The 23,295-nt window shown below is 33.6% G+C and overlaps 1 protein-coding gene across 2 annotated transcripts in view; it reads left to right on the top strand.

Annotated features, from left to right (window-relative positions):
- Positions 1-23,295, top strand: part of Rb1 (RB transcriptional corepressor 1) — a 161,110-nt gene that overhangs the window by 33,775 nt on the left and 104,040 nt on the right. For both annotated transcript variants that reach the window (XM_010636999.3, XM_010636998.3), the window contains exons 3-7: positions 7,242-7,357; positions 10,047-10,166; positions 14,005-14,043; positions 15,109-15,176; positions 22,251-22,361. In XM_010636999.3, the coding sequence (XP_010635301.1) occupies positions 7,242-7,357; positions 10,047-10,166; positions 14,005-14,043; positions 15,109-15,176; positions 22,251-22,361 (454 nt within the window). The remainder of the gene's footprint in view (positions 1-7,241; positions 7,358-10,046; positions 10,167-14,004; positions 14,044-15,108; positions 15,177-22,250; positions 22,362-23,295) is intronic.

Here is a 23,295-nt window from a genome sequence, read left to right as displayed (position 1 = left end):
TATATATATTTGTTGTTTTGTTGTTGTTCTGGAGTTTGGACTCTGGACATTGCACTTGCATGGCAGGTGGCAGAACCACTGAGCTAAATCCCTGGCCTTAGTTGTATTTTCATTTAGTTTAAATTTGTAACTTCACTTGAGATTTCTTCTTTGATCCATGTCATATTTAGAAATATTTTTGCATTTTTCAAGTATCTTTCAGTTCCTAATTTGTGGTTTCAATCCATTATGGTCTGAGACTATACATTGTATGATTTTCTTCTGGATTTTTAAAGAATTTTGTGGTTCAGAATATCTGTCTTAGTAAATATTCCATGTAAACTGGAGAATTTATATTCCAATAGTGTTGGAGAACTGGTTTATAGATGCCAGTTATACCCATTTAATTAATGATATATAAGAAGGGTTTTCATATTCTGCCTTCAAGATGCTTACCAACTAATTGAGATATGTAGGGACAAAAGAGCAAGGAAGCCAGAGTCCAGTTAAAAACTTAGGCCTGTGCTCTGAATTCTTAAGGGAAGATGTTTCAGGTACTCATATTTGGGCAGATGACTGGGTAGATCTGAACTTGCTAGGTATATGTTTTCCTGAGAGTAGAGTCATCTCTCCTCTCAAAAGTATTGTGTAACTAGATGATTGATCCAGCTGGTATTTACCCCAACATATTGTGTCAGAAATGTAATTAAGTTCAGGCAGGGCAAGCCTTTGTAATTCTCTTCATGACTGTGCTACTCCTGCATTTTGTTTCGGTGGATATACAAGAATATCTTTTAACAGACTGCTGTCAGCTAATGCTGTACAATTGAAAGGGGGAATTTCTGCCATTTTTTTCAGGTTACTCCTTTTGTTCATACATAAAACATAGAATTTAAAGGCAATATTTTCTCCTATTTTTCTCTTAATACCATTCTATAATATATTCACTGTAAACTTTATTACTTTTCACCCATTAGTCTGATGAATTAACTGTAAGAATGTATTCTTTTAATCCTGAGATACAGAACATTTTTCTAGTGGCTTATTTTCATCTTGTGTAGCTCAGAAAGTACAGGCTATTAAAAATATCATTTTTAACTTGTGAAATTGCAGTTCAATTTCAGTTTAAATTTTGAGTCTATAAGTATTTTTTTGTTTCCTTTATGATGCATGCCACCACTTGGTGGAGCTCTTTCACAAGTAAGTGTATTATAAAAATGCAGTATCATACAAGTTGTTGTTAATTAGGGGTTATCATTAGGGTGGTTCAAATGAACTCAGCTAAATGATACCACAATAGGGTAGCTTCTTTAAGTACTGAAGTAGATTTTGATTTAAATTTAATATATGTTAGGAAAAAAAGAGGATAAGAAACAGACACGAGCTCAACAGGACATTAAAATTTTGGTATTTTAAAGATTTTTTTTTTCTCAGTAGTACTCCTAAGTTTGCTCTACCCTGATTTATAAAAATTTAGTATTTTTTACTGACTTAACTTCTGTTTTACAATTGTAGATACCTTTTTGGTTTTTCACAATTTAGAATAAAAATGTGCAAATAATCTTATACCATATTCTAGTTCTTTCCCCCTTAGCCTTGTTATCTTGTCTATTTTCCCATGTCTTTATAATAGTAATTTCAAATGTTTTGCATTTGTATTATTCAATAATATAGCTCCATCATTTATTTAACCATTCTATTTTAAAATATTTAGGCATTTCCAACTATTTTTATGAATAATTCTTTGAACACCAGTTACAGTAAATCTTGACTCAGCTTTCCAGTTATTTTAAATAAATTTGTAGATATTAAACAACTTTTAAAGGATCTTTATATGTGTTAAAATGTCCTTTCCTTGACATTGTTTTGAGGTTCAGCATTTTCAAAAAGTCTTTGGAAAGGTATTTTTTTTTATTTTGCAAAATGCTTGTTCTTTGACCATTTTTCTCCCAAATTTTAGTATGACTTTTGGTAATTGATTTGGCTGCAAAAGAAGAATTATTTTTGTTTTTTAAAATAATTTTTAAAGTGCTGTTCTAAGGTAGTTGTCATATTTTCATTTACATTTGCAAGAAAATATATCAGTTACAGATTTTAGGTTGTAATCTTTTATTGGAAAATGAGACCTGGTCCTTAAAAAACTGTTACGCTGGAAAGGAGAATGAAACATGAGAACTACCTGTATAGAGATGAGGGGGATGCCCTAGGAATTTTTAAGATTGCTGGGAAAAATAGAGAATGGTGGAAAAGGGCCCTTGAAATTAAGAAACTCTTAAATGTTCAAAGATTAGAATGAGGATGAGGATGTTAGACTATTTTAACCACTAAGGAAAAAAAGTTTTGCAGAGTTAGATTGAAGGAGGGAAAAAAACCTTCAAGCATGTCTTTTGGGATGACACAAACAACAACAAAAAAAGCCATTCAGTTTAGAAAGCTCAAGATCTTTGAAAACCTAGTTAAGAATTTCAGTAGAGTAGTGTTTATACATTGATACAGTGTGTGCACACACTGTAGGAAATGTGTATGGTGAGTGTTGAGATGGGCATGTTTAGTCAGGGAGGGGCACGGGGGTGTTATGTTTTCCATCTAGATGTCCCCCTACAGCCTCAGGTTATCATAGGCAGGACCTTTGGAAGTTGGAGTATTTTTTTTTTTTTTTTTAGCTTTTTAAAAAATCACTGTTAAGAGATAGGGTATGATGGGTGGGGGTTTGCTATGAACATGACCTGGAATGTTATTATTTCCTTTCCTGGCTCCTTTCTTTGTCTTTTCTGCTTCCTGTCTGGCATAACATGAGCAGCTCTCCTCTCCTGGGACCCCCTGCCATGCCATCCTGCCTTGGAGCTAGAAGACTATGGACTGAGACCTCTACAAACTGTGAACTAAAATCTCTTCTTTTAAGTTGTGGGTCCTGGGTATTGTGTTCCAGCAGTGAGAAAGTGACTAAGATGGGGGAGTATGTATGAGTGTAATGAGAGTAGTATTTTAATAGAGTTCTGGGATTGAAAGACATTATTACTTTTAAGGTGATGCAAAGTTTATATCTAAGCAAAGAGGAAGTTTTGGAAGACTGTAAGAAAAATTTTAAAAAGACAGCAGGGTGGATTAATAAGCTACATCTTGAATATGAAAGGCAATGTGATCTAAAGTGGAAGGGATTTGAGTTTTTAATTTGAGAATTCATCAGAATGTCCATTTGTTAAAATTAGAAAATAAGCAATACCTAGATGCATTTTCATTGATGAAATGCAGACAGCTTTAGAAAGACCAGAAGGTTGCTGGGCATGGTAGTGCACGCCTGTAATCCCAGCACTCGGGAGGCTGAGGCAGGAGGATCACTGTGAGTTTGAAACCAGTCTGGGCTACATAGTGGGTTCCAGGTCAGTCTCAACTACGTAATGAGACCCTGTCTCAAAAAACAAAATAAAAACAAAAACAAAAAAACAAACAAAAAAGAAAGACTAGAAGGTCAATAGAAATTATTTGATGTGAAGAAGAATGTTGAGATTTTAGGTATTGTGGATTCTTCATCCTTTTCAATAAAATAGAAATCAAGACCACTGTTTAAAAGTACAGAACTCTTGGAGACAGTGATGAGATTAAAGATTTCAACAGTGAAAATTCTGAGAACATCAATGTAGACTTGTAGTAAGGGAAAACTCTTAAAGAAATGAAACCATAGTAACCTGAGTGTTAGGAGACTTGGGTTTCAGATCTGTGGCATTAACTGTGTTAAACAAACCTGACCTCTCTAGTTCTTAGTTTTTCAGTGCTCAGTGGGAGATTGAGTCAGATGGCTTTTCAGATAGAAAAATCTTGAATGAAATTCAACCTAAAATGAGTAAAACCATAATGAAAGCATTGGTGGTACTGGTAAAACGAAAGACATGTAGCTCAGCTGAACAGAATAGAAAATCCAGAAATAGAAGCACACATATACTGTCAGTTGAATTTCTGCAAAGGTGATAAGATAATTCAGTAGAGGAAGGATGGTCCTCTCAGTGAATGGAGCTGGATTAATCAGAACACTGTTAACTATGAATCATTTCCTACCTTGTACTATTTATAAAGATTAACCCAAATGAATCACAGACCTTAAGTTCTAGATGATGACGTAGGAGAATATTTTTGTGAACTTGGCATTAGAGAAAGATTCATAGACACTACCACTGAAAGCATTCTGTAAATTGAGGATATACTCCTAAGTGAAATCAATAAGTCACACATGTGTAAATACCGAATAGTTTCTCTGGTGTGAATAAACTATAATAGTACATAAGATCTTAATGATATAATGGACAATATGAAATAGGAAGAAAAGGGCTAAAGGTGCAGGGAAAGTGGGAGGGTAGGGGAAAGCTAATAGGGAAAAGAAAAAGATATGAGAAAACGAAAAAGTAGAAATGAAGTGTTTGTAAAAGGGAAGGGCAGGAGGGGTGAAGGGAGGGCAGGGACAAGGGGAAAAAATGAGAACCAAGACCTGTCATGTAAAGGTACAAGATCCCAATGATGAATGTAACTCTACTGTATACCTAAAATGTACCAATAAACTCAATGAGAAAAAAATTAATAGAGTTTAATCAAAATTAACTTTTGCTATTTAAAATAACTAAAAAAATGAAAATGACAAGCCATATCTGGAATTAAGGTCATATTTTGCTCATGGTAAAGTTCCTCATGTCCTTAAAAATCAGAACCTAGTTAGGGCCAGGGATTTCACCATGCCTGTCTCACAAGTGCAAAGTCCTGAGTTCAGTTCCTGGTACTGAAAAAAAAAATCAGAAAATTTTAATAATTTTAATTTTATAGAACATTTAACTTAGGTATTTTATATCAAACGATCTTGAGACAGAAGAGAAGGGACTGACATATCCCTAGAGTTTATTTTATATTTTATTTTTTCTTCTTTTGTGGCTGTCTCAAATGCCTCACAGCCAACCAGGTGCCCTATGGCTGCTCTGGGTGACATTTGCTTTGGCTGCAGCAAGCTTCTGTCCATTTCAGTTGACTCTACCTCTCTATAGCCATCCACAGTCAGGTCCCTGTGGAGCCCCTTTCCTATTCAGGACTAAACAGAAATTCTGACATTGCACATGTGTGAGCTGACCTTTCCCCCACATTAAGCAACCTCTCCATACTCTTAGCTGGTAGGTCTGTGTACTGTTTCTGCTTATACTGCAGTGTAAGTCCTAATAAAGCCTCTTTTAGATAGCATATGTTTACCTATTTGTGGTTTCTATCTCAAGTACAGTATCCTGAAATGGTTACACTAAAAGCTGGTTACACAAAGGCTGTTACACAAAGGTAACACCAGGAGTGGCCAGCGGCCAGGCTAGAAATACTGTAGGAGGCTATCATCTAGAGAATACGAAGAGCAATGCAGAATTCCTGGAAGCCACCATCTATAGTCCCTGTGTAGTCCTCTGAGAGCTGATAGTAGCTGGAGAGTGGTAGAGGGTTGCTAACACTTCAGAGGTATAGCTGCTGGCTTCCAAAGCTCAGGACTGTTAAGCTAAAAGAGATCCATTTTGCGTAATTGTGGTTTTTATCCAATTTTCAGCAAAAGAACCCTCAGCTGATTGGTTACGATCTTAAGTTGAATTGTGTGGTCTATGTCCTAATAAAACTGGGAGTTTAAAAAAATGATTAAACAACATAGTAACTCTTAGCTAATTTAGGTATATCATTTTACAGCCTTTAAAGGATGAAGATAAAACAAAACACAACTGGACTTGCTATAAGTAGATAAATCGAGAGGTAATAGCTTGAGGGCAAATAAGAAAGCCAATATTTAGTAACATGATGAGAAGTAAACATAAAATTTTTGAGAGTTAGACTCCATCACATAGATCAACAACCTTTCACATTGTAGTTCCTAAAAAACTGGCTTTATTAATATAAACCCACAAAAGCTGATGTTCATTTATTTTACTAAAGTATAGACTTAGTAGTCCTCAAAACAGTGATGAAGTATATATATGTTTATATTCTGTTTCAGAAATAGTAAGTATGTAATATAGTTTGGAGTAAATTCATTGTAGTATAATTTGCATAAAATATATCAGTTTTAAGTGCATGGTTCAATACATTTTGACAGATATGATTACCTTTATAATCATCACCATTAAGCTATAATGTACAGGGGATTGAACACAGGGCCTGTCTGAGCTACATCCTCAGCGCCTTTTTCAGCTTTTATTTTGAGACAATGTCTCACTGAGTCACTCACTTTAACCTAAAGCTTATATATAATTGAGATTTCATAACAATGTAAAAGTATATCACATGCTTTTTCTCTTTGAAACAACGTAAAATTTTATCACATAATTTTTTCTCAAGTCTGTTGTAATCTTCAGTTGAGAGTAAGCTAATAGTTCCAACTGTTTAGTAGACCATTAGAAAATTTAACATTTCTTTTGTTTTAAACAGTATAATTCAAACTTTACAAAATTTATATATGTATTTAGAAGGTAGTATATATGGTTGGGGAAAAAAAGTAGAATGATAATGATATTCATCATTCATTGAGTACTAAATAAATGCTGGACACTATTCTAACAGCTTCATAAGCACAATCTTTTTTTTTTTTTTTTTTTTTATTGGTTTTTTGAGACAGGGTCTTACTGTATAGTTGAGACTGACCTGGAGCTCACTATGTATCCCAGGCTGGTCTTGAACTCACAGCAATCCTCCTGCCTCAGCCTTCCGAGTGCTGGGATTACAGGCATGTGCCACCACGCCCAGCCTAATAGCACAATCTTATTTAATTCTTATAAAGTGGCTGTGTGTTATTTGTATTTTTACAGCTAAGGCACTTAAGGGAGCTAAGACATAAGAATTACACAAGGTTAGAATATATTTCTATGAACAAATTGATGAAAGCATAAATTAACAAGGAAGGATAATCAAATAAAGTGGGCTTGTCTTTTTTAAACAAGTAATGTTGGAGATTCTAATATCTTTTAGTGTGGCTATGATAATATTGGATTGTTGAAAAAGGAAACTATTTCAAAGAACAAACTCAAAGTTTCCACAAGAAGTTGTGATTTAGCCTCTTCATCTCTTAATTTTTAATCTTACAATCTAAAATTTAAGTGTTTATTTCATGTAGAATAAAATATTGTCAAGTATATGCCAATATGATTTAAAAACACATATATTTTGTTCTTAAATTAAAAAATCACATATAGCACAGTTTAAATGCAATAGTCAATGTGTGCATGATTTAATGAAATATTTGACCATTTTACTGTTGTTCACAGAAAGGTTATATTCAAAAGAAAACGGAACTGTGGGGAATCTGTATCTTTATTGCAGCGGTTGACCTAGATGAGATGCCATTCACTTTTACTGAGCTACAGAAAAATATAGAAACCAGGTAAATTTTCTTGTATAAATTTAGGTCTCTCCTATGAAAGAAAACGACCTTAAGACTTTATTCTTAAAGACTTTAAGTTAGTGAGAAATGCTAAGTTAAATAAAACAAAAAAGACGGGTCAAATAGTGATTGTCATTCTCTCATGGAGCCCTTAATGGAAGTTTATTTATGCTGACTTCTTAAAAATGTAGCAGTTTGTGTCCTGGGAAAATTTTTGTCATTATTCATTTGTAGATTGTCTTAATCATAACTGTTGGTAAGTTCTACAAAAGAACAAGGATTTATAAAGTAGGCCTATATATTAAAACTTTTATAAAAAAGTAATGTTGGGTCTAGTATAAAAGAATTTAAGTAAAATTTATTAAAATTTGAAATAGTAACAAAGTAGATATGATAATTAACATTATTTTACAGAATATTGTATATTCAGCTGAGTGTCTATTACAATACTTGCCCCCAAATATAATATGACAATAATACTTGTAGTTACTTAACAAATGTTTTGTTGACTTTATAAGCCTTGGAAGAATATACTAATTTGTTTCTAATAATTCACGAACTTTATCTTGCAAAACCTTCCAGGACTTCCAGTGATTCCTTTGCAACATATTTATAAAACAATAGTAAATAATTTTACCAGATAGGTAGTTAGTTGTATATGTTTCTACTTGAGTAAAACCCTCTAGAATTTAACCTAACTGGTATTTAATTTAAATTAGTTAGATAAAATTGTTATATTTTTACATTCATATATAGAAATTGTATCAATAACATAAATAATTCATAGAGCCTGTCCTTGTCTTTTTTTCCTTAGGTTACCTATAGAAGAAAGCTTTGTTATTAACAGTGCACAGTTTTCATGATACTCTAAGGACAGATATTGGCATATACGTTATAAAGACAGCAAGAGTGGTTCTTTAATAAATACTGTTCTGTGGTTGATTTTTCTTCCTCTTCTGGACTGTGCATATTTGCTCCATTCTTTTTTCTCTTTTAATCAACATCCTAATCTTCTCTATCTTCTAGCATTTCTTACTCCTTTATTTACTTTTCTACATGGTTATTAATGACTGCTCCCATCCGTTTCATATAATGGGAACTTTCTTCTTTTCAATGGGAATTGAACCCAGCACCTCACGCATACTAGGCAAGTGCTCTACCACTGCACTACAGCCAGCCCTTTAAATTTTTTTTTTTTTTTTTTGGTTCGGGGGATAGGTATATCTCATAAAAGCTTGAAGAAAAGACCTTGTGCTTGCCAGGCAGGTGCTACGCTACTGAGTTACATCCCTAGTTCTTTTTACTTTTTTTTTCAGGTACTGGGGATTGAACTCAGGACCTTGCACTGAACTAGGTCACTGGTCCAGCCATTTTAATTTTTGTTTCAAGACAGAATCTTACTAAATTGCCCAGGATGTCTTGAACTTTTGATCCACCTGCCTCAGTCTCTCAAGTAGCTGGGATTACAGGCATGTGCCTCTGCAGCCAGTTTATGTTATGAAAACTTTTAATGAGCATTTGTGGGTCCTTTTATTTTACTTTATAGACAAAGTTTCACTGTGTTGCCCAGACTGGTTTCAGACTCCTGAAATCAAAGGATCCTCCTCTGTCTCAGCCTTCAGATTGTTGGGTCTGCAGGTGCATGCCTCTGTACCTAACTTGAGACTTTTGTTGGTGACTGGACAGCCTGTCAGTGGGCCTAGTGACTAAGAATATTTGGTCCAGTTAGCTGCTTTGGTAAAATTCATTTTTCAAATTTGATTAGAAACTAGAGTATCGGATATAGTTGTAGGGTATCTCAATGTGGGCTCCTGGGTGTGCAATGTCAGAGATCAAGAGTGTGTGGGCAGTTAGTGTAGGGATCAGTACAAGGGAGATAAGGAGGGCTGCCTGTTGTGGGGAGTCAACCCTAGCAGGGTGAAGAAGAGATCTACTTGAAGGGGTGGGGGCAGTCTAGAAGACGGAGCCAGGAAGGAAGAATGTCTCTATGGGAGAGTAGGTTGCTTTGGAGAAGAGTTCTAAGCATGGAAAGAGAAACACGAGCATGAACCACATAGTTTTGTGTTGGAATGAAATAAATGGGTACAAACTTCAAAAAATTTTTTTCGTTTTGTCTTTTTTGCAGTGCTAGGGATTGAATCAAAGGCCTTGCACATGCCAGAAATTCATGGTCTTTACACATACAGATACAGGGTGACTCTTAATAGTGATTTTGTACTATAGGTGTATCTCATAAAAGCTTGAAAAAAAAGACTGAATACTTTGACCATAAAGAAGTGATAAATGTTTGAAGAGAGAGATATGTTTATCTTATCACATGATACATACATTTACTGAAATATCATGTGATACTCCATTAATAAACTTGCATTTTTATGTGTCATTTAAAAATAACTTTTAACAATCCATACAAATAGACTTAGCAATCAGTAGATATGTAGGTGTCCTTTCATGAACCTTGTCTTAAATGCTCAATCATAAATTGATGTAATATAGATAATGGGACATAGGTTGAGGCTGGTTGATTTTTTTCTTTTAAAATTCTAGAAAAATCAATAAATAATTCCCTCCAAAGAACATGAAAATGATTTGATGTAGAGCTAATAATCTTTCAAATTATAATGCGTGTGTTTTGAAAATAAAATAAATTTTAAAAATTACTTTCACTTTTTTATTCTTTTCTTTGTAGTGTCTATAAATTCTTTGATTTAGTAAAAGAAATTGATACCAGTACCAAAGTTGATAATGCTATATCAAGACTGTTGAAGAAATACAATGTATTATGTGCACTCTACAGCAAATTAGAAAGGTAAAGTAAGACTTTTCTTAGTGCTGTACCCTGATTTTTCATGTCACTGTTTAGAAATTGATACCATCTTGGAACTATTATATATTTATTACCCCTTAGACTTGTCTCTTTTGTGATTAGTTTTTCATTAGCCTTTTTATTCATTCAAGTACATTCTGAATGCTTTCTCCAAAATTGTTTTACTTTTCTTTTTTTTCTTTTTTTCTCCCACAAACTTAAAGCTTATTTCTCATTTGTCTTATTTGTCCAGAGTCTTCTAGTTCTGAATAGTTGCCTAAATTTTAACTGTTTCCATGGCATTTATTAGTTTGGAAGAAAAAAAGATTTTGGTAATGGAGGATGTATGTTACTGTAGTACCAGATTGTGATTTTGTGCTCCCAGTTGTGGCCTAGAAGAGATTTCACTGTTCCATAAGATAATAATGAATAAATGTGAATTAATTTTTAAAATATATTTTTCACACAAACTGTGGTCTCCTGTCCCAAGTGTTGTAGTCCTTAGTATGGAGTGTGCCTGTTACTATGTTTTGGGGTTCATTGCATTTGAGTACATGCATATGAAAGTTGATATTTTTAGCTAAAAAGCAATTACTTATTGGATGGTAAAGGGGTAGGTGTATGTCTTTAGATATTTTGAAGAGAATGAGGCTGGAGACCAATCTGGAAAGAAGCATCTTCTTAGAAGCATACATCTATTTTTTTTTCCTTCCCTTTATTTTGGTTGGTATGTGACTAAAAACTTCAGCAGTATGATGGAGGATGACAAAAGTAGAGGGAAAAAAAATCTAAGGGTTGGCCTCAGAGATTTGAAGGATTTTTTTTTCTTACATTTATTTAGTTTTGTTCTGTTTTGAAGATAAATAAGTGAAGTACTTAAGTAATTTCCATGAGAAATGTAAACTATAGAAATTACAGAAAGCCATAAATAAAATATGAATCAACCACAATTTCAGTTCTAGAGATAATCACTTTTTATACTTTAGAATATTTCTTCTTTTAGCATAATGTTTCATACTAAGTTGATCAGATTATTTATATAATGCTTATCCTTTTAAAATGTAATGGTGACTCTTTAAATTCTTTTCTGTCCTTTAAATTTGCTTATAACCCTTCATATCAGGGAACTTATCATAAAAATATAAGTATAAAAAGTTTTAGAGATTTTTGTTGTTATTTAGACCTCCAAAAAGTAGAAACTACCTATGTTGTCTAGGTATCTGCTTTAGTATTGGTTTCTGTTATACCTTTTTTCTTTACTCATCATACTTTCAACTAATGAATTGTATTTGATTCTTCTGGAGGCTAAGGAAGAGTTAGAGATGTTAGAGAATGTAATATACTAACAAGTAAATATGGACTTTATAGTTTACTTTTTAAGTTGTGGTATTTCTTCTTTTCCTATAAACAGAACATTGATCAATAGATAAGTGGCCAATATTCTTTCTTTTATGTTCAGATTTGTGTTAATATCCTATATATTTATTATATTTATTAAATATACATTTATTTTTGACTATATTTTTAATAGTATGAGTAGTTGGAAATTATGGGGAGAAGAACATTATAGAGAATTATTAAGATAGAAAATTCAGATCATAACATAAAGTCAAAGTTAAAAAATTGCAACTATTGCATATTGAAATCTGAAAGCTTAAAAATGTATGGACAAGGCTGGGCGTTGTGGTGCACACCTGTAATCCCAGCACTCGGGAGGCTGAGACAGGAGGATCGCTGTGAGTTTGAGACCAGCCTGGGCTACATAGTGAGTTCCAGGTCAGTCTTAACTATACAGTGAGACCCTGTCTCAAAAAACAAAACAACAACAACAACAACAAAATGTATGGACAGTCTGAAAGGCTCAAGATATTCCTACATCCTATTGCCTGTGTTTTTCCTAAAGGCTAGTTTTATGCAATGGTATTTCCAGATTACTAAATAGGATACAAGACTAGAGATCCTAAAGAACTTTCTGAAAAAGATAATGCCTTACCAATCAGTGGAAGCTGAAGGAGAATTTAGTAGAGAAGAGAATGTAGTCTTGAGTCAGACAGAATTGAATTGTAATCTGGACTCCAACATGTAGTAGGATGATCTTGGATAAGTGAGTTACCTAATTTTAGTGCTTAGTTTTCTAATGTACAAATCAAGTTGATATTAATACCTCCATACTAAAGTTGTTTTTTTGTTTTTTTGTTTTTTTGGTACCGGGGATTGAACTCAGGACCTTGTGCTTGCTAGGCAGGCTAACTCCCCAGCCCAATACTAAGTTTTTAATATATTAAGTGAGATGATGCAGAGATGGTTCTGGAATCTAGTGCCTGGTATAAACATACTAAACTTTCTGTGTATATTAACTTTTGAAAAAAAATTCTGCCCAGTTTAGGAAACTCTGCATACTCTATGCCCCCTTACACAGTCACAGTGTGCATTGGCGACCCAAGGTTCTCAGAAGGCCCATGGAATAAGTTGTTGGTTGAGTTCAGCATTTCCTGAACTTACTGGACTATTCATATATCTTTATATGTATTTAACATCAATTAAAATCTTATGAAAGAGTGGAAGCTCAAAAAAAAATCCTATGAAAGCATTGTGTACTTTTAAGAACCTACACTGTAAGCTCTTTTATTGTGAATTATTTACCAAACCACAACAGACAATAAGTGTAAGTACCTGGCCGTAAGTTAGGTATTGGAAATACAAAATTATACATCACTGTGATCATCAAAAAATTTATAGCAAATAAAATATATTTTTTTAGAAAAAGACAATAATGGATGTTATACTCTGATGTAGAAGATTAATTGTACTTAAGCAGAAATTATGTAGTAAGCAAAGTGTTACATTATATACATGTATCTGGTAAGAAGAGTAAGTCTAGTGATGATTTTGGTCAAGGAAAAAACTTACAGAAGAAGCAATGGCTGAATAGGGTTTAAAGGATAAATAGAAATTTGCCAAGCAAGATGAGTCGGAACTGGGACTGAGCATGCTAGACAGAGTGATTATCATTTGTAAGCCAGAGTAGTAGTGCAGGATGTGTTTTGATATTGTTAACGCTGAAAGGTGGGAAGGGACACCCTGGTGGTGAGTTTGAACTTTGCCTTGCAGGCAGTGGAGAATCTGAATGATTTTAAAGTAGGGAGGAACATAATCAGTTTTGGCCTTAAAAGACCACTCAGGCCTCTGTAAAAGGGATTTAAAATTTTAATTAACCCATCATCTGGGATAATTTAGTTAACCTTACTGTCCTTGGATCAGCAGGATTTTTTTTCTGCCTTATTTATACCTTTTTTGAAGAGTTATACGGAAAATTAAGTCTTATACCAAAGCGTATTTATTATAGGATTAACCATTTGAATGTATAACTATTAATTAATCATTAATTATGATCTAATTTGAGATTATAACCATATCATCAGTTATGAGTTAAAAATGAACCCATAGGGGATGGGGATTTAGCTCAGTGGTGCTGCTGCCTGCCTCACAAGCACAAGGTCCTGAGTTTGATCCCTGGTACCAAAAACAAAACAAAAACCCATGGAATCTTTTTGTTATTAGATATTACAGTGACCTAAAGTATCATATATTGGAGAAATGTACTTCAACTTTGCTTCATAATGCTGTATGTTTTTTTAAAATAAACACTTCTGGGGCCGGGGGTTTAGCTCAGTGGTTCCACCACCTCTCTTGCAAGCGCAATTCCTGGTATCAAAAACAAAACAAAACAAAACAAAAAAAAAAAACACTTCTTCAGAAACTTTTAAAAATTGCTGTGGTTTCTATAATATGAAAATATTTAAAAAGCCGAAATGTTAATAAAATTACTTCTTCCTTTCAGGACATGTGAACTTATATATTTGACACATCCCAGCAGTTCGTAAGTAGCACACAGTGTTTTCTTTTTCAAAAAGGTTTTTTTTAGAGCAATCTCAAGCATATTGGTAACACTAGAATTACTTTTTAGATGTGTATAGGCTGTTTCATAGGTTAAGGCCATAAAAGCCCTATGTCAATTATTTATCTTATAAAGAAATAATATAACCTGTACACCAAAGGACATGTAAAAAGGACATGTAAAAAGGTGATCTGTGCAGTAGGTAAAAATGAGTTCAGTGGAAAATGATTACTAACTCTGGGAATTATAATCAGTTGATTAAATATTTATTGAGTGTCACAGATATCTTATTAACAATACTCAAAACATTAATTTTGTTTAAGAATAGATATAAAGATTATATTAACATTGCCAAAGTATGGTCCATACTGTAACAGTATACTTGTGTAAGGGCTCCACAGTTTTTCTTTGGAAGCAGATAAGCTCTACAGATTTTCTGCCCCACTGAAGTAGTAGTGTTGAAGATGATTTGATATAATGGGTTGTATATATATTTATTAACTAATATGCATCTATTAATTCCAACAAGTGAGTGTCTGTAGAAAAAGTATCATGGCAGAATGTTAAATTGGCAAACCAGTCACCCAAAACTTTGTTTTTCTACTTACCATGTTGATTTTAATTAGAAAACAAAACGCAAATATTAAGGTAATTTGAAACCAAATACATTATAGAATGCTTTGTCCTGTAAATAGTTTAGATTAGAATTGAGATATCAGTATTTCCTTTTAAACATTTATTATTCTGTGGCCTAAATATAATACCTTGGTAGAAACACTAAGTGAATTGAAGGACAAATTGAGTTCTGGTGCAAGTTGTGCATTTAAAAGGTTCTGTATTCTCTTATGCACTTGTAATTAAGGTCTATAATTAAAAAGAAGAAGCCTGGGATTTAGCTCAGTGGTGCCCTGCCTGCCTAGCAAGCGTAAGGTTCTGAGTTCAATCCTCAGTACCAAAACAACAGTAACAAATCACCCCAAAGTATTTAGAAAACTTTGTCAGTGTTAAGTTTTTCTTTTTTATTCCTGTTTTCTATTTGTGCACTAGAATATCTGCTGAAATAAATTCTGCATTGGTGTTGAAAGTTTCTTGGATCACATTTTTACTAGCTAAAGGTAAATTCACTGTGTTTATTGCATGCTAGTGTTTCAAATGTAATAATTGAGTTAATGTTCTTTTGGATTAAGCACAACATTGTTATTGGGTTAATCCACCCCACATAACCATTCTCTGCATGGCTTAACTGTTAGAAACTTCTTGTGAGTTTTTAGTAGAAACAATTTTGGGACTGATGCATTTCATATCAATATTTTGTCCTCCCTCCCTTCCTTTTTTTGTCCTTCCTTTGTGTGGTGCTGGTTATGGAATCCAAGGCCTCACCCAGGTTAGACAAGCACTTTACCATTGAGCTGTACCCTAGCCCTCTTTTTTTTTTAAGGATAAATATCTACTCTTTTTATAAAAATATTTGTTCAAAATAAATAAACAGTAAAGTGCAAAGAAAAATTACATAAGACACACCCAAGAATAACCATCATTAAAATCATGTGATTATCATTCCAAATATATATTTGTGTATATGTTCTGACTGAACAGATGGGTAGATGAATACATTCACAAACATAATTTTCTAAAAATAGGCTGTGTCTTTAAAATAGTTTTAAATAGGATGTCTTTAAAATAGTACTGTCTTTCAAATATAAAAATTAATTTTACAGAAAAAAGGAAAATAAATATAAAAAATTGCTAGGAAATAAGACTTTTTGGTGTTGTTTTTCTTATGCTTGACATGATTATGGATCATGTCCATAGCTTTTCTACTCAAAGGACAACTTGGCTGCGTATCCTAATCTTAATTAAGTCATGCTTTGTCTCCCTTGTTTTTTGTTTTTGGCACATATCTTGAGAAATATGAGGCTAGTTTATAATTCCCTCTGCATTTAGTTCTCTGAATACTTAAAGAACTTTGTTTTTCCACCCTTCACTCTTAGGTTTAATGTGTTTGCCAAGATATCTCTGGATTTTTATTATTCTGCATGAGTTTTTCTTGGAACACCAAGATTCTTTTTAAACTTGAGATTCTACTTTTCTTTTCAGAGAAACTTTACTATACTATATTGTTCAATATTTAATTAGGTCATTTTTAACTGTTTCAAGAACATTAACTACCTTATGTTGGAAATTTTTTTTGGCCTCCATACTATTTTTGTCATAAGATTATAATTTTTTGACTTTTTATCTCAACTTTTCTATTTTGAGTTGAACTACTTAATGGTATTATTTGGTTCTTAATTTTTTTATTAGCTTGGCTTAATCCTTGTTTATATGTAACTTGAGTTTAAATCCTTAGTGCAAGACCCTTTAGGGGATTTTCTTCTTTTAAATTCTATTCTGTACTGAGTTTCCTGATTTTTTTCCCTTCCAATGATGTGATATTATTTTTAATTTAATATATTTTTTATCAAGTTTATTGATACTTTTTAGGTGTGTAATACAGTTGCATTCATCATTGGGATCTTGTACCCTTACATGATGTATCTTGATTCTAATTTTTTCCCCCATCCCCTACCCTCCCTTCACCCCCTCCACCCTTCCCTATTTACAAAGACTTTGTTTCCATTTTTTCCTTTTCTCATATTTTTTCTTTTCCCTTCTTTCCTTTCCCTACCCTTCCCACTTCCCCTATTCCTTTAGCCCTTTTCTTCCTATTTCACATTATCAGTTATAAAATTTGAACTTTATTTACACCTTTAGTTTTTCACCCCAGAGAAACTTTTCGGAATTTAAACATGTGCATCTTATTTATTTCACTTAAGAGTATGGCTTCAATGTGCATCCATTTAGCTATAAATGTCTGCAGTTTCTCATTTTTTTTTTGAATAGAAAATACTTTGTATTTTTTCAAAACTAATAAAACACATATGTCCACTAATTATAAATATTATTCACTGATTAGAGGAAGAAGGAAAATTAAAATCACATGTAGGTGTAATACAGTAGCAAATTACATCCAAAGCCACATTCTTTTTTAAAAAAAATTTTTATTGATACATTTTAGGTATACAATACAGTTCCATTCATCATCAGGATCTAATAGTTTTATTTTTTCATTCAGTTTATTGGTACTTTTTAGGTATATAGTACAGTTCCATTCATCATTGGGATCTTGTACCGTTACATGATGTATCTTGGTTTTAATTTTTCCCCATACCCCTGCTCTCCCTTTACCCCCTCCACCCTTCCCTATTTATAGAGACTTTGTTTCCATTTTTTCCTTTTCTGTTTTGTCTTTTCCCTTTGTACCTTTCCCCTACCTCTCCAACTTTCCCTACACCTTTAGACCTTTTCTTCCTATTACACAATATCAATTATACATTTTCACCCTTATTTACACTTTTAGTTTATCACACCAGAGAAACTAAATGGTATTTACACATGTGTGTTCTATTAATTTCACTTAAGAGCATGTCCTCAATGTGCATCCACTTAGCTATAAATGTCTCTAGTTTCTCTTTATGGCTGAGTATTACTCCATTTTATAGGGAAAAAATATCATCTTTATCCAGACTCCAGTTGATGGGTAATTGGGCTCTTTCCAAGTTTTAAGTATTACAAATCGGGCCACTATAAACATGGGTGAGCATATATCACTATGGTATGATTCTTTTAATTCTTTTGAAAAGATAACCAGCAGAGGAATACCTGGGTCAAATGGGACCTCTAAACCTAGTTTCTTGAGGTATATCCATATTGATTTCCACATTAGTTACATCAGTCTGTACTCCCACCAACAGTGGAGAAGGGTTCCTTTCTCCCCATAACCCTGACAGCATTTGTTATTGGTTGATTTCTTGGTAGCAGCCATTCTGTCTGGGGTCAGGGGGAATCTCAGCATTGTTTTCGTCTGCATCTCTCGAATGACCAGTGATGTTGAACATTTTTCTTATGTCTGTTTGATGCTTTTATTTGTTTGTCTGAGAAATGTCTGTTCATTTCAGATGCCCATTTTTGAATCAGGTTTCTGTATTTGGGAGGTCTGAGTTTTTTGAGTTATTTTCTAGACCTTGGTCTGTGGAACAGCTGGTAAAGATTTTTTCCCACATTGGAGGTTGTCTCTTAGCTCTGTTGGTGGCTTCTCTTGCAGCGCAGAAGCTTTTTAATAAGATGAGATACAAATTGCTGATTCTTTGTACTAGTTCCCATGCTATTGAGGATTTGTTCATAAAAGCTTTACCTACGCCAGTGTCTTTGAGAGTTCTACCTAACCTCTCTTCCAGCGAATTTAGTGTTTCTGTTTTAATATTTAGATCTTTAATCTACTTTGCTTTTAGTTTAGTGCGTGGTGAAAGATAAGAGTCTAGTTTTAATCTTCGTCAGATTGAAATCCAGTTTTCCCAACGTAATTTATTGAAGAGACTATCTATCCTCCAGTGAGGATGGTTGGCACCTTTGTCAAAGATGAGGTAACTGAATCTGTCTAGAGTTGTTTCTGCATCTTTTAATCTATTTCACTGATCCTCATGTCTGTTTTCCTAGTATGGGCATTCACTGCTATGAATTTTCCTTGTAGAACTGCTTTCATATTGTCCCATAGATTCCTTTATGTTGTATTGGCATTATTATTTATTTGTAAAAACTGTCTCATTTCTTCTTTAATTTCCTCTGTGACCCATTGATTGTTCAAGAGAGTGTTATTCGATTTCCATGTGTTTGTGAAGTTCCTGGGGTTTGTTATGCTATTGATCTCCAGTTGAATTACACTATAGTCTGATAACATAAAATTAAATTCCTTTGCATTTACTTAAGCATGTTCTATGAGCTAGTATATGGTGTATTTTGGAAAATGACCCCTGTGCAGCTGTAAAGAATGTATATTCTGATTTTGTGGGGTGGATCACTCTATAGATGTCTATTAAGTCCATTTGTTCAAAAGCTTGGTTCAGTTCTAGTATTTTGTTGTTGATTTTTTTTGTCTAGACGATCTGTCTATTTGTGACAGTGGATTATTGAGGCCCCATACTACAATTGTGTTGGTGCTTATTTGGTTTTTCATGTCCCTTAATATTTGTTTTGTATAGTTGGAGGCATTAGTATTTGGTGAGTATATATTTGTGATTGTCACTGTTCCTCTTGGATTGTTCACTTTACAAGGATGTAGTGACCTTCTTTGTCTCTCTTAATTAGTTTTGGTTTGAAATTTACTTTGTCCGCAGATAAGATAGCTACCTCTGCTTTCTTTTCAGGTTCCTGTCGCACAGAGAACTGTTTTCATCCTTTTTCTTTCAGTCTTTGAGTTTCTTTTTGAATTAGGTGTATTTCTTGCATACAGCATAATGTTGGATTTTGCTTCTTAATCCATTCAGGCAGTCTTTATTTCCATTTTTTCATTTTCTCTTATTTTTTTCTTTTCCCTTATTTCCTTTCCCCTACCCTTCCCACATCCCCTACATAGGTGTAGATTTTTTTTTTTTAATCATAGCTACTTGGAGTCCTATATGCCTCACTTACCTGTATGTCAAATTCTTTTCCTCTGTTTGGGAAGTTTTCTGTCTTTAATTCTGTGAACAGTTTTTTTTATGCATTTGTACTTTCTCTTGCTTTTTCACAGACTCCTATCCATCTTATATTATTCTTCTTTGTGTCATCTAGGAGCTGTTTCTCATGTTCCCTTACTATTTTTACGAGATCTCTCTTTGTCACTGACTGGATATCTGTTTGAATCTGTTTCATGGATTCCATTTCTTTCCTGTGTTGGGCATTCATGGCTTCTATCATGGTCCTGAATTCATCTATTTTTTAAATTTCTTTCTGTTCTAGAGTATCTAATCATGTCTTTCTTTGTGCTCACCATCTCTGCAGTTACCTGGGAAATTATTTCTGCTCTCAATTTTTCGAGAGCCTCGTTTATCTGTTTTGTCACTTCCCGTGCTATCAGTTCAGGGTGTCCAGGTGGTTGATTATCAGACTTTCCCTCCTTGTTTCCCCCAGAATTTGCTTTTGGTGAGCTGGAAGTCTGTGTGCCTTGCTTAAATGTCTTCTGATTTCTATTTTTGTTGTTGGTACTGTCCTTGTTTTAATTCCCAGATTAATACTTCAATCTTTCTGATACAGCTTCTTTTTAGGTTTTGAGTTTCTAATGACTCTGAGATAGTCTTATTTTCATTATACCAGGAAGGACAACTGATTAGATCATTCACAGCACCTTAGGCCAAGCGATGCAATCAGCAACACAGTAGCATCAAGTACAGCATAGAAAATGAAAATTTATGGTAGTTATGAATGTAATATATTTTTATAGCCACTTTTCTCCTACATCTTGCTGGAATTTTCTGTGGCTAACACTAATTCTGTGTTTCCTCAAATGTATGTGAGTGAAATCTCCCTTCACTTACTTTGTACTTCATCTGTGGCTTGCTTGTAATTCCTAAAGAATTACTGTATATTGGTATTTTTATTCTACCTATTTCAGTTAGAAGATAGATAGGGGAGAAAGTAAAATATGCATCTAGAGTACAGTGATTCTTTGTTGTTTAGTTTTTGTTAGAATGATTTCCATAATTCTTTTCTATAACAAGATTGTGTTGGGATTCAGATTGTTCCCAGGGACCATAGTAAACTGGCATCTTTTATGCTCATCATCTAGCTGTAGTTGTTTACTTCTTCCATTGTACTCCTTTATGAGCAATTTCTAGTTCTTCCAGTTTAGAAGAGGGGAAAAATGAGGATTTCTTTTAGTTACTTTCAAATTTAGAATGATACTGGCACTCAACCAGTGGGAAGTAAGAGATTCTTTCATCTGACCTTTCTATTATTTTTATCCCCAAATGCTTGGTGTCTTTCTTTGTCTCTCTGGTATTTCATAATAACTTCTAAATATATTGGAAACATATTTTTGTAGCTTATCTATGGATCTAGAAAACTTGCCTGATAGTTTTCTGAAATACTTTCTGCCTCTTTAGTATTTGTCAGGACTATTACTGGTTTAATAGTCAAGTACCCAGAAGATAAAAAAATGCATCAAATTAAACTTCTCTTTTAAAAAGAATAAAGCCGTAAACAAATGTGTAAAGGCTATATTTGATCTGTGATTTATTATGTGTAACTATACTATTTCTTTTCTCAGTTATGTATCATATACAATTATTTTTTCGTAGCCCGCTAGTTGTATATATAATATTAATTTTTAAAATTTTGTGCTAAATAATTATAGATGACCTTACAATTATATATCAGTTTTGTTATTTTCTTTCTTTTTTTTTTTTTTTTTTTTTTTTTTTTTTTTTTTTTTGGTACTGGGGGTCAAACTTCGGTTTTTTGGGCTTGTGGGGCAGGGGGGGGAACCCCTGAACTAAATCCCCGCCCCGTTTTTTTTTTTCTTTTTTTTTTTTTTTTTTTTTTTTTTTTTTTTTGGTACTGGGGATCAAACTTCGGTTTCTTGTGCTTGTGAGGCAGGTGGTGGAACCACTGAACTAAATCCCAGCCCAGTTTTGTTATTCCTTTTTTTTTTGTTTTGTTTTGCTTTGTTTTTTTGAGACAGAGTCTCACTATGTAGGTCAGACTGCTCTGGAAATCCCTGTATAGCCCAGGCTGGTCTCGAACTCACAGCGATCCTCCTGCCTCAGCCTCCCGAGGGCTGGGATTACAGGTGTGCGCCACCACGCCTGGCCAGTTTTGTTATTTCTTAATGGCTATGGTTAGTGTAATATTTTGGAGACAGTTCATTTTTAAAATATTTGAGGTTAAAAAAGAGAATATATATGAAGTTCATACATAATTAGAATTAAGGATTAGCATATATTGTACTTTTATAATTATTTTAATAAGTACTAAATTCTGTAGCTCATATCAAAACTGGACATAAGTTTTTTAAAAACAACATACAAATGGATTTTAGACATAAGAAATGAATTATTGGGGTAAATTAATACTTTATTCATTTCATAATTTTAAAGTTATGACAATTTTATGTAACATATAAAGTTATGAAATGAACTTTAGTTATAGTTTCATAACTTTATATGTTTTAAACCTGACTTTGATTTTTTTTTACAAAACATAAAACGGGAAAAGTCTGTTATGTCTCTAGTGTTATCAAATGAATGACTGTATGAATATACCTATACACACAATTGACTTAAAGTTATTCTTCTCTAACTTTTCTTAAATATATAAACCTGTTTTATTTTCAGGAGAAGTATTACAAATGGAAGATGACTTGGTGATTTCTTTTCAGTTAATGCTATGTGTGCTTGATTATTTTATAAAACTGTCACCTCCTGCACTCCTCAAAGAACCATATAGTAAGTATTTCAGATAGTTTATGTCCCTTCTTTATTGAGTGTGTAGAAGATCTAGTACAGTTTTTAAACTAAGAGGATGATAATAAATCAGACATAGATTATTCCCATGTATTTTCAGCTTTCTGTTATGTAACAGATATCCAAGATAATCAACTTATAAGAGGAAACATGCATTTTAGCTCACAGTTTTCCAAGTTCTGATCCATGATCAATAGGCCCCATTGCTTTGGGCCTGTGGCAAGGCGACACATTATGGCAGAAGCACATGCTTGAATAAAACCATTCATCTCATGACAGAGGAAAGAAAGATAAAGAGGTCGGAGTTGCTGTTGTCCTCTTCAAGAGTATGCTGCAGGGCCCAGGGATTTAGCTCAGTGGTTCCGCTGCCTGCCTTGCAAGCACAAGGGCCCGAGTTTGATCCCGGGTACCAAAAAAAATAGAGTATGCTGCAAATGCCCTTAAGATTTCCCAGTAGGCCCCACCTCTTGAAGTTTCCTCCATCTCTCAACAGCATCAAGCTGGGGACTTAAGTTTTCAACACATACACTCTGGGGACATTCCAGATCCAAACTATAGCAGCCCTCAAGTAGAATAAATTATAGAAGGAAAGATAAGATGCATTAAGCAAATAATAGAGAATATCCCAAAAAGTAGTCTAGGTCAAAATAAAGCAAATGCTGTGAGAGTTTAAGAGTTAATTTTTTTCCTGCTGTGGGAAACTAAAGACTACAGCATAGAAGAGTGGTATTTGAAATGAGTATTGAAGAGGAGGTAAAGTTGGGGAAGGCACTCCTTTGAAGAAGGATGGGGGAGAGTATTCCCCATAAAGAAGAGCAAGAGACAGGACAGAAATGAATAAAGCTAGTTGGGAAGCAGTGGCCCAGTCTATAGGCACAGATTAACTAAGTTTTTACTAGTATTGGGTACTATAATA

Source organism: Fukomys damarensis, unplaced genomic scaffold (genome assembly GCF_012274545.1).
Source record: "Fukomys damarensis isolate Sample0158 unplaced genomic scaffold, DMR_v1.0_HiC HiC_scaffold_38, whole genome shotgun sequence".
Lineage (NCBI taxonomy): Eukaryota > Metazoa > Chordata > Mammalia > Rodentia > Bathyergidae > Fukomys > Fukomys damarensis.
Note: the sequence above shows the minus strand (reverse complement) of the source record. Positions and strands in the feature narration are given on the sequence as shown.